General features: G+C 42.9%; 1 protein-coding gene and 1 long non-coding RNA gene across 51 annotated transcripts in view; both read right to left on the bottom strand.

Annotated features, from left to right (window-relative positions):
* Positions 1–4,729: 4,729 nt before the first annotated feature.
* LOC144406207 (uncharacterized) lies at positions 4,730–6,386 on the bottom strand. The gene is made up of 2 exons (XR_013467402.1): positions 6,288–6,386; positions 4,730–6,240 (listed from the first exon to the last, which is right to left on the bottom strand). It is a non-coding gene; the product is annotated as an uncharacterized LOC144406207 (long non-coding RNA).
* Positions 6,387–7,591: 1,205 nt separating this feature from the next.
* celf2 (cugbp, Elav-like family member 2) overlaps positions 7,592–11,417 on the bottom strand; it is a 115,918-nt gene continuing 112,092 nt past the window's right edge. For 26 of the 50 annotated variants that reach the window (XM_078101314.1, XM_078101317.1, XM_078101319.1 and 23 more), the window contains 2 exons: positions 11,171–11,343; positions 7,592–9,181 (listed from right to left, as the gene is read on the bottom strand). In XM_078101314.1, coding sequence (XP_077957440.1) covers positions 11,216–11,343 — 128 coding nt within the window. In that variant the 3' untranslated portion in view covers positions 7,592–9,181; positions 11,171–11,215. Of the gene's footprint in view, positions 11,344–11,417 lie in introns of all 50 variants that reach the window. The other 24 variants (XM_078101313.1, XM_078101316.1, XM_078101315.1 and 21 more) reach the window with 1 other exon arrangement.

Here is an 11,417-nt window from a genome sequence, read left to right as displayed (position 1 = left end):
TATCATATTCTGAATATTGTTTTATATATATATTTATATATGTGTTCATTAATATACTGAATTGTTCGAATAAGATGTCCCTATCAATGTTAAATATTTAACTGCAATGTAATATTGTGTGTTTGATACCCTTTTTTTGCATTGAATCATACTGGGATGTTTACTAAAACTGTCCACTGTCACCTGACCATGTTATAAGGGGGTGGGTGGGGCTACAACCAGAAGGGACGTGGCAAGTGCTGACTTCACAGCCTACTAGGCCCCTGATTGTGGCGCCGCCGTCCGCTGCAAATTCTGCACTGGTTCCACCTCGACGCCGCGTGACATTTAGAGAGACAACACAGCCAGGAGATCAGGGTGCTACCAGGGACACGGAGCCATGATGCCGTGCACGATGGGGACTGGGAACCCCACTGAGAAGTTCCATGAAGTGCTTAAAGGACCTTTGTGCAGAGAGTCTGGAGGAGATCAGCAGGGGTCAGACTGCTGGTGGTGCTAGGCTAATATACAGCTAACATACAACTAATGTACAGCTAACGTGCAGATAGAGTACAGCTAACGTACAGCTAACGTACAGATAACGTACAGCTAACGTACAAATAGCGTACAACTAATGTACAGCTAAAGTACAGATAACGTACAGCTAACGTACAGATAACGTACAGATAATGTACAGCTAACGTACAGCTAACGTACAGCTAATGTACAAATAACGTACAGATAACGTACAGCTTACGTACAGATAACGTACAGATAATGTACAGATAACGTACAGCTAACGTACAGCTAATGTACAGATAATGTACAGCTAACGTACAGCTAATGTACAAATAACGTACAGCTAACGTACAACTAATGTACAAATAACGTACAGATAACGTACAGCTTACGTACAGATAACGTACAGATAATGTACAGCTAATGTACAACTAATGTACAGCTAATGTACAAATAACGTAGAGCTTACGTACAGATATCGTACAGATAACGTACAGCTAACGTACAGCTAATGTACACATAATGTACAGCTAACGTACAGCTAATGTACAAATAACGTACAGCTAACGTACAACTAATGTACAGATAAAGTACAGATAATGTACAGCTAACATACAGCTAACATACAGCTAACGTACAACTAATGTACAGATAATGTACAGATAATGTACAGCTAACGTACAGATAACGTACAGCTAACGTACAGATAATGTACAGCTAACGTACAGCTAACGTACAGCTAACGTACAACTAATGTACAGCTAACGTACAGATAACGTACAGCTAACGTACAGATAATGTACAGCTAACGTACAGATAATGTACAGCTAACGTACAGATAACGTACAGCTAACGTACAGATAATGTACAGCTAACGTACAGATAACGTACAGCTAACGTACAGATAATGTACAGCTAACGTACAGCTAACGTACAACTAATGTACAGATAATGTACAGATAATGTACAGCTAACGTACAGATAATGTACAGCTAACGTACAGCTAACGTACAGCTAACGTACAAATAACGTACAACTAACGTACAGATAACGTACAGATAACGTACAGTTTCGATTCGTTTGCTTCTAAATGTTTACTTTTTAAAAAAAACAGAAGTTTTTAAATCGCTTCACAAGAGGGAGAAACAAGACGAACCGCAGGGGGTTGAGCACGCACACACACACACACACACACACACACACACACACACGTTACTTAGCACAGATCAAAGGTCAAAGAGACTGATCTCAGATCAGACGGCTCCTCAGTGTGAGGTTCTTGCTGGTTACGGCACGAGGTGGCGCCATTGCATCACGTTGCCGTGGCAACGTCGAGCCACGCACGGACACACAAGGGCGCCTTGGTCACTCCGCTTCACAACAACTGAGTGCAACAAAAGGGAATAAGTTCCTGTAGTTCTTCAAAGGAATGCATAAGAAGGACAACCCCCCCCCGAAGGCCTTTCTTTGATCAACACTATCATTTCTTTACCTGCAGAGAGCCTTCATTTAGAATCCTGGCCTTGTTTGCTCCCCGGCTCAGTGAATTCTGACAGGAGAAAAGGGAAAAGTACCGTTGTTGTTGTTGTTGTTGTTGTTGTTGCTGAGCTTCTTTTACGGTGGAAATGGGTGTTAATGACAGCATGTGTGTGTGTGTGTGGGGGGGGGTAATGATAGTGCAGGTCGATGCCAAAAGTAAAAGAAACTGATGCGATCGCAGTACTCTAATATTGTGGCTCTTCAATTCTCAGACTGTTGATTTAAAATGCTGCAGATTATATGTCATCTTAACGTTTGCTTTCATAACATGAATCAGTGAAACGCGAGTGGCGCCTTTCGTTAAAGTTACGTAATAAATATCAATTTCACAGACATTTTGACTTTGTTGATGTAAAACGGAGCAAATTAAATGAAAATCTTTTGTACTGTATAAACTTTTGCTCTTCTTCCTGTTCAAAATTCTGAATGAATTCTTATTTATCACATTTTTGTAATATTTAGAGTGTGTGTTTGTGTAAAATGCTGCCTTCAAGTGACACAACAACATGCTACAAGTCTTCTCCAATGGAGCCAAACCCGGTACCACAGTTTTTGTCTCACTCACCTTCCTTTGTTGTCTAGAAACCATGTCTATATCCTATATTCCTCCAAAATAAGAGCATACTTAGTCATTTCTTCCTCGGCCCTGAATGAACCGCCCGGCTCCTCGGTTGTGGTTGCAGTCCTGACGATGTTGTGACCAGGAAATATTTTAAATAAAACACACATATGCAGCAGAAACCTCCCCTGACCTTTGACCCCTCGCTGAGGCGATTCCATCAAGGGGATCTGCCTTCAGCCTCCAAGTCACCAACGGATTGAAGACCTGTGTGTGTGTGTGTGTGTGTGTGCGCCCCTGCGGTTCGTCTTGTTTCTCCCTCTTGTGAAGCGATTTAAAACCTTCTGGTTTCTTTAAAAAAGGAAACATTTAGAAGGGAACGAATCAAGTGCAACATGCGTTCACCTGCTTTGTTTTACACGCGTGACCTGAAGAAACATCAGCATTCCTGTGATGTGTCATTGAGCGTGCCTCCTCTGTGTGCGGCCTATTGATCCGGTAGCCCAGCTGTCAATACTCAGTATAAACAGACTGATTGTGGGACTCATTCACGGGTTATTCATCCGGCTTCATGGCGGCAGCGTGGACGCTTCTTAGACCTCGACGGCATCCGCGTGGACTTACCTAGGATCTCTGCAGGCTGATGAGGCGGTGGTCTTCAGAGGCGTATAAGCCATCCGCGCGTACAGCCCCCCCGTCCACAAACCAGCGCGTCGGCAATAACAGGCAAGAACCTCACGATCAATATTTAATAACGGACCGGTGGAAGGAAGAGATGCCCCAATGTGCCCCAGCGCTCATAATGTAGAGGAACGAGGGTATTTGTGGTGTGATGTCGTGAAGATAAAATATTGCAGGGAGAGGGCGGGATGGGGGGGGGGGGGGGTTATTGGACCCACACTGAGCAAGAGAACCGACACCCTCCTCTATCTCCCTGACCTTTGACCTCTCTTTCCTCTCTCTCTACAGGGAGGATGCAGTTGTGACGGGGACACAGGACGGGAGTGGTTCGGACACAAAGTGGACAAACAGTGGAGAGGCGTCGCCCAGGACAGCGGACAGACCGGGGGGGGGGGATACAAGATGAAAATACAAAACCAGTCAAAAGAATGGACACATTTTCTCATTTAATTCAATGAGAATGTGTGTCCAAACTTCTGACTGATGCTGTAGATTTAAGGATAAATTTGACATTTTGGAATGTCGAAGGGCTTGTTTTTGATAAATGTTATGCAACGGTTAGCATAGCTTAGCATAAAGACTAACAGTATCTAAATGGAACCTGGGTCACGCTGCCATTCACAATTGTCCATATTTGAAGGCAAAACAAATGTCGTCCAATGGTTACTGCTACGATTTTAACCCATAAACAACAACCTACTTTATCACCTACGTTAGATCGTTTTTAAATAACCTCCTCTGCTAAGGTAACAACTGCTCCTCCGGAGGTTAGCAGGTACACAGATAGATGTGACCAACCACATCATCCACCTTCCAGGTCATTTTATACGTCCAAGACAGGACGGGAGAGAAAAAAGCAATTACACGTCTGTGTGCCACTTCAGCACCACGGAGAGCGCCGTGGATTCATCGATACCCAGCAAGCCTCTGCACACACGTGAGAAGTAAAGCTAACGAAAGCTATTTCCTATGGATACGTATACAATACGTGTACCGCCCCACTTATAGTGCGTTTTCAAACTGAATAGTATTTTCAAAATAAACGTCTTCACAGGAATCCACTTATTTAGTTTCGGGCAATGAAACAAATGAGGTCCATGAAGATATTGCATATATAAGTTGATAACTGGTCCTTCGTGCTAAGAGCTAAGCTAATGTCTAAGCTAATGTGCGTCTCTTTCTGGGTCAAACTTTGGCCCGACTGTCCGCGGCGACTTGGGCTCCACAGTAATATACATACAAACACTTGATGTATATTTACTATGACACTATGTCACTCGGGGGGGGGGGGGCAACTTTACTATGTTGTAAAAAATAAACAAAAACAAACGTGAAAACGAGGAGGGGAAGATAGAAATGAGAGAGAGACTCCGGGGGGGAGAATGGAGAGGTGGAGAAACAGAACAACGTCAGACAGCCACTGGAACATAACAACACAGAGAGAGACAAGTATTAGGAAAAATGGTTTAATATAGGAGACAGAAGCAAAAAACTGCATCACACAAGAACATACATTTACAAAAATAATTCTGACTGCTTCAGCTACACAGTTAGTTTACAGAGAAGGACAGAGAAACCGGAAAAATCTAAACAGCTAAAAGCAAAAAGTTTCTAATTAGTTGATCTCTTTATTAAACTAACACATTAATCCACTGAAGGTGACTAAATATTTCTATTCCTTCTTTTGCTATAATTGTCTTATCGTGTAGACGGCACAATACAGAAGTCAAATGAAACTTACCGCTTATGTAAAGACAAACTCGCTAGAACTATTTTAAAAGCAAAATTGAAAAGATCTGACACTCACCTACCCTCTGTGTTATTGTGGGGGGGGGGGAGAAAGAAAGGAAGGAAGAAACAAAGAACGACGCTCACAGGGGAAAAAAGAAGTGAATGAAATAAAGATCTTCTAGAAATCTTCTAGGAGGGGGGGGCCACACCACAAGGCCAGACAGCTATTTGCTAAGATTCTTTTTTGTTGTTGTTGTATCCTTTAATCTCCAGTATAAAAAGTTGCACTGGTACAAAATGCATAAGTACAATCAGTCGTAGAAATAGGAAAGCCTGCATTTGTTGTACTTTTGAAATCCCACCTGGTGACAAACAAACACACATCACGCTCACAGGATCCACTGAAATGCATCGACAAGAACCCGCTTTCTGTTTGGAGAATTAAAAGAAACAGAAAACAAACAATTTGGATCATTTCTACAGACAACAAGCTATTTTGCGTATTTTCTTTTTTTTACGGCACGGAAAAAACACACACAACATTTTTTCCCCAAAAAACTCGACAGAAGCCAAAATGCAAAGAAACAACACGTTTTTTTTTCCTTTCAGATTTCATCGTTTGATAAATAGTGCTTAAGATAATTAAGAAAGAAAAGAGAACAGAGAAGTGAACACGTGACAAGTTAAAAGAGATTACGACGATTGAGGCTTTGACCCCCCCACAGACCTCAACCCCCCCCCCCACCCCGCCCCCCCCACGCCCCTCTCTTGTGCTTCCGAAACCAAGGCAGGCTGCTTCACGTCAGGCCGGGTGTCACTTGGGAATGTAGTTCTTTTGGGGCGGGGGGGGGGGGGGCAGACTACGAAACCTCTGCGCGCTACACAGATGGGGAGTCGAGGTGTGAAGATTCGCACAGGTAGTTGTGGCTGTTTTTGTGTGTGTGGCACTGCACATGTTGTGTAAAGTTACTGCATTTAGACCAACAAAAAGTCTGCCCCCCCGTGGGAACACATGGAGACGCATCGTTTAGTTTTTTTTCAAGGTGAAGCCAGTAAAAGCTGTTTTTTTCCCCAATGTGGTGGACCTGCAGACGTGCACCACCTCAACACGCGCTTTCTATCTTATTTCCCCCAGCGCCATTGCAATAAGACGCCTCTCCCCGTTTCTAATGACCACGACCAGACCGTCACAATAAGACGCCTCTCCCCAAATCCAAAGACCACGACCAGACCTTCACAATAAGACGCCTCTCCCCGTTTCTAATGACCACGACCAGACCGTCACAATAAGACGCCTCTCCCCAAATCCAAAGACCACGACCAGACCTTCACAATAAGACGCCTCTCCCCGTTTCTAATGACCACGACCAAACCGTCACAATAAGACGCCTCTCCCCGTTTCTAATGACCACGACCAAACTTTCACAATAAGACGCCTCTCCCCGTTTCTAATGACCACGACCAAACTTTCACAATAAGACGCCTCTCCCCAATTCCAAAGACCACGACCAGACCTTCACAATAAGACGCCTCTCCCCGTTTCTAATGACCACGACCAAACCTTCACAATAAGACGCCTCTCCCCGTTTCCAAAGACCACGACCAAACCGTCACAATAAAACACCCTTCTCCGCTTTGTGCAAATCGGAACAGGAGAATGAATACAAATCGAAGCCCGACTGTGGGAAACTGACCACGGACGTGAAGCTCGGCTGACACGTCACTAAGCGACTGACGACATCTTGGACTCTTTGTAATACTGGTACAACGCTCCCTGGTTAAGGCCACTGGTGAGCTTCTGTAGAAAATAATGCTGCTTTTTTTCCCACAGACCGTAAACTGGGCTTTTGAGGGGGGGGGGGGGGCAGTTGAACAAACTCAACAACACTTTGCCTTGTAAACGGCTCGACTACGAGAATGTCAATGACACACTTTGGCATCTCTACGTGATTGTTTTGCCCGTTAAAAACAGAAAAAAGAGCGTGTTGTGAAATAATAAAAAGGAGTAAATAGAGTGTGCTTTTCTTCCTCCTCCTCCTCCTCCTCCTCCTCCTCAGGAGGCGGGGCCGTCTGTGAGCCCTGACCTGTGCTTACGTCATCAAAAGCCACGCGCTCCTCTGGGTGGAGGACACAAAATTACTGATCCTCAGGTTTTGGACACACGTGGAGCCGAGAGAGAAAGCGCGGGAGTGCAAAGGTCGGCGGTGAGGCTTCACGAGGAGAAGCGGCGCACAAATGGCTGAAAAGTTTCCGTGCGCGAGTCCCGTTTCTGTGTGCGCGCGTGTTGTAAGTGTGTGTGTGTGTGTGTGTGTGTGTGTGTGTGTGTGTGTGTGCGGGCGCTGTGGAGGCGTTCACACTCGGGGGGGCTCTCATGCACAAGAAAGTAAAACTGTGAGTTCTGCACGAGAACGTGTATGCGCGCGCGTGTGCGCGTGTATAGATATAGATATATACATATATGACACATGGGCACTTTTTTTCCTTGTTTTTCTTCTTTTTTTTTTTTACATCTTTACAAAGAAAAAAAAAAGCAAACATGACAATTTTCAGGCAACAAGACCACAGAATAGCAAGTTAACAAACTCTTTTTTAAATCTATATTTTTAAATATGAGGGATCCATACAAAACACTTATAATAAAATACCCATGTTATCAAATCATTTCACAAGAAGTACACTGACGCGCTAGGCAGGAAGTACCTTCAGAATTTGGCACTGAACTCCACTGATGTTGTCTTTTTTCTTTATAAGACATTTTGCCGAACAACAAAACACATCTAAATATTTGTTTCCCACGAGAGAAATAAAATAATAATGACATTGATGCTTCACAAGCTGACATTATATATATATATATATATTTATATTTATATTTATATATATTTTTAGGAATTTTATATAGCTAATAAACCAACAAGAAATTTAGCAAATAGGGACTCCTTAAAAAACAAGAAACAAAAAGTAAAGACACAACAAAGTAACTGTTATAGTAATATGAAAGGCTTTGTCTATTGTTCAAGTAAACTGATTTTTTAGTCTTGAAAAACATGAGACATTTAAGACCGTTAGACTTGTGATGAAACCACAACTAAACTCACGAGAAGCACCGACGTTAACGCAGGTTACAGGTATCTTAGTATTTTTTTTTCCTCTATACATTTAAACAGTAGAAAATATAGGTCATTTCATCATGTGCATTTAAACCACGGATTGTCTATCTGTGAGTCAGTTCAGCAAAAGGTGACACAAGTAGGTAGCATTTCTCCCACCCAAACAGGGCAAATGTCTTTTTTTATTTTTTACCTTTAAACTACTCTAGAAAAAGTGGTTCTATATATAGACTTTGAATGAGAAACAGAGCCACTTAAAATGGCCTTATCAAAAAACTTTACACTGCCTGAAAAATGTAAAAACCATTGGAGAGCTCGGAGAGAGTCTAATATTGATCAGACAGTTTTTATTCAAAACTGTTTGGAAGTAGTCTTATTTTTCAGAGGAACTGGCGTGGACTGCTTCTGGGCCGGAACGCGCGGGTTTTCTTTTTTATAGTCGTCGGCGCCAGAAGCAAGATGGCGCGCCAATTCCCGTAGTGAACTTTCAAGTTTACTTTAAATGAAGAAGAAAAGAAAAAAAGGAGACATAAAGAAGAAGGAGAAGAAACCAAAAAAAAGAAAACTGCAGGAAAACATACAGTATGGAAATAATTTTTTTCTCCAAAAAGAACATTAGTTTTTCCATAAAAATCTCAGTCTTTTTTTAGTTTTTCATACGAATGCAGCTTTAGATCTTTTTCACATTGATTCATTTTCTTCTCACCCGCCCCTCCCCTGATGTCGCCTCCCTCCCCTCCCTGAAACCCTCCCGGAAAACAAGTCTAAATGAGGTCACATGCAAGGAAAAAATACAACGACGAAAAAACCCAACATCAAAAAAAAAAAATCCAAAAAAGTTCAAAGTTCAAAAGGTCAGTAGGCGGCGAAGAAGAACCCGGTTATGATCAGGTGAGCTCGGGAAAGACATCAGAAAAAACAACGACGGGGGGAGGACGCTGACGCTTTTTTGTTTTGGTGGGGGGCATTTTGTTTGTTTTCGTTTAGGAGTTTTTGTTTTTTTTGGACGCCACGGAGACATGCTAGGCAAACGATGAGCTAACAGGCATGGAGATGGGTTGTTCTAAAAGGGGGAAAGAAAAAACAGGGGAGAGGAGAGAGTTACACACAGAGAGCCAGAGCACCACACCACCACAGCATTTTGTTTCTGTAAAAAATCAGGAGAAACAACAACAAACAACAACAACAACAACAAACAAACAACAACAATGCAAACCGGCAGAACAGCAACGCCACTCACTGGTTTCATCGGAACATTTTTTAGGCTTAGATTTTTAATTTTTTTTTAAATGATATCATGTTATAGGTCTATACTAACAGGCAACGACAAAAACAACAAACGCACACACATTCTCACACACACACACACACACACACACACACACACACACACACACACACACACACACACACACACACACACACACACACACACAACAAAGAGCACCCAAAGCTTTATCCATCAGGTCCAAGATGGATGCTGTCATTTGGGAGAAAATAGTCATATTTCTTTGGGAGACGGGGAGGTGGGTCTTATCTTTCTTTCTCTATCTCTTTTAAAAAAAATTCAATATCTTTGGAGGGGGGGCGGGGGGGGCAGGGGGGGGGTACGAACAAACAAAAAACGCTCAACACTCAGAAAAATAAACAAATCAAATTGGAAAGGAAGAATTGACGAGTGAAGAAGTCTCACTACGGATGGAGCGAGCGAGGAGGGAGGGAGGAGCGGGTGGAGGAGAGGTGGGGGATGGATGGATGAACAGCACAGAATGGATGAATGAATGATCCAGGGAGGGGGGGGGGGGGGGGGGGGGGGGGTTGAATGCCGGCGTGTTGTGATTGTGGTTTTTCTGCACTGAAGAAAAGATGGAAAACACCGGAGAACCCGAATCCACCAGACTTCTCCACGAGGGTCTACTTTAACGACGCTGAATATTTTATAGGAGTCCAATAACTTAACGATAGGCAATAAATAAAACCTTTTTTTTCATCTGAGGCAGTAAAAATGTTGTATAAAAATAGAACAGTTTCTTTTACAAATAAAATTTACAGGCCTGTGGCTTTCTGTACTTTGACTTATTCACTTTTTTAAATCTTTCAACAAACATCAAGTATTTTCAGTTACCACCTCGAACCCATAAACTCTTTTATTATTAGAATTATCTTTATAGCCTTCATCAAATTCTGGATGTTATTTTTGACAATGTTCTACATGCGGTAAATATCCTTTTCACAACAAAGACCAATGTGATCTGACCCGGAAATATAGTTACTAATCTTATTTTTTTCACCATCTGAGAAATAAAAACACTGTTTTTTATCTTCACATAAATAATAAGACGTAGCTGGAGTGTGTGTTGTGTTTCTTCTTCTGGTGGTGGTGGAGTGTAACGGACTAGAATGTAAAGAGGCCACTATCGTTTCTGCAGCCTTTGCTCCCGGGTGGCCAGCAGGCATAGAAGGGTTTTTTTTTTCGTTGAAGCAGCGGCGGCCTGCAACCAACACCGCGGAGGTCAAAGGTCGGATGTGCATATCGGCATGCGCGTCAAAAAAATTATATTAAACCCTTCGCCAGGTCTCAGGGTTCACAACGAGAGAGAGAAGAAAAAAAAACGTTTAAAATCATCATGGCTCCTTGGTCTTTACCTCGTGGCTGTAACTAGTCCTCAGAAATGTGAGAATAATCTCTGAGAAATAAAAAAAACAACAACAACTTCTAAACAAACGTTTTTAAAAAGCTACCCAAGATAGCTCCTTCCTTCCATTGTTTAAAAAAAGAAAGAAAAAAAGAAAATTGCACAAAGAAATGGCGGTAATGGAAGCGTTCATGTGTGTAAAAAAGAAAAAAATCATAACTGTAATAAATAATAATAAGCTAACGTAAAAATCTTCAAAAAAGCAAGAAAAAGAAAGAAAAGAACAAGGCGTGTGCGTCTCCCTCAGGGTGGTTGTAGGTCGTCTCCCCCCCCCTCCCCCCCTCCCCAGTCACTGCGTAACGAGGTCTTGGCTCGGTTTGTTTTTTTCGTTTTCACCTGGCGGTGGGGGGACTTACCCTAGCAGTGCTAACGGGGGGGGCAGACAGACCCTAGTGCTAAGCTCAGTACGGTTTGCTGTCGTTCTTGGAGCGCTTCAGCTGCACCTTCAGCCGCTTCATGCCGATCTGGAAGCCGTTCATGGCCTGGATGGCTGCCTGCGCCGACACCGGATTGTCGTAGCTGACGAAGCCTGCGGGGTGGGGGAGGAGGGTGGAGGGGTGGAGAACAAGGATGTGATGATGTGGCATAACGGTCATTTTCCCA

This window comes from Gasterosteus aculeatus, chromosome 4, assembly GCF_964276395.1.
Source record: "Gasterosteus aculeatus chromosome 4, fGasAcu3.hap1.1, whole genome shotgun sequence".
NCBI lineage: Eukaryota > Metazoa > Chordata > Actinopteri > Perciformes > Gasterosteidae > Gasterosteus > Gasterosteus aculeatus.
Note: the sequence above shows the minus strand (reverse complement) of the source record. Positions and strands in the feature narration are given on the sequence as shown.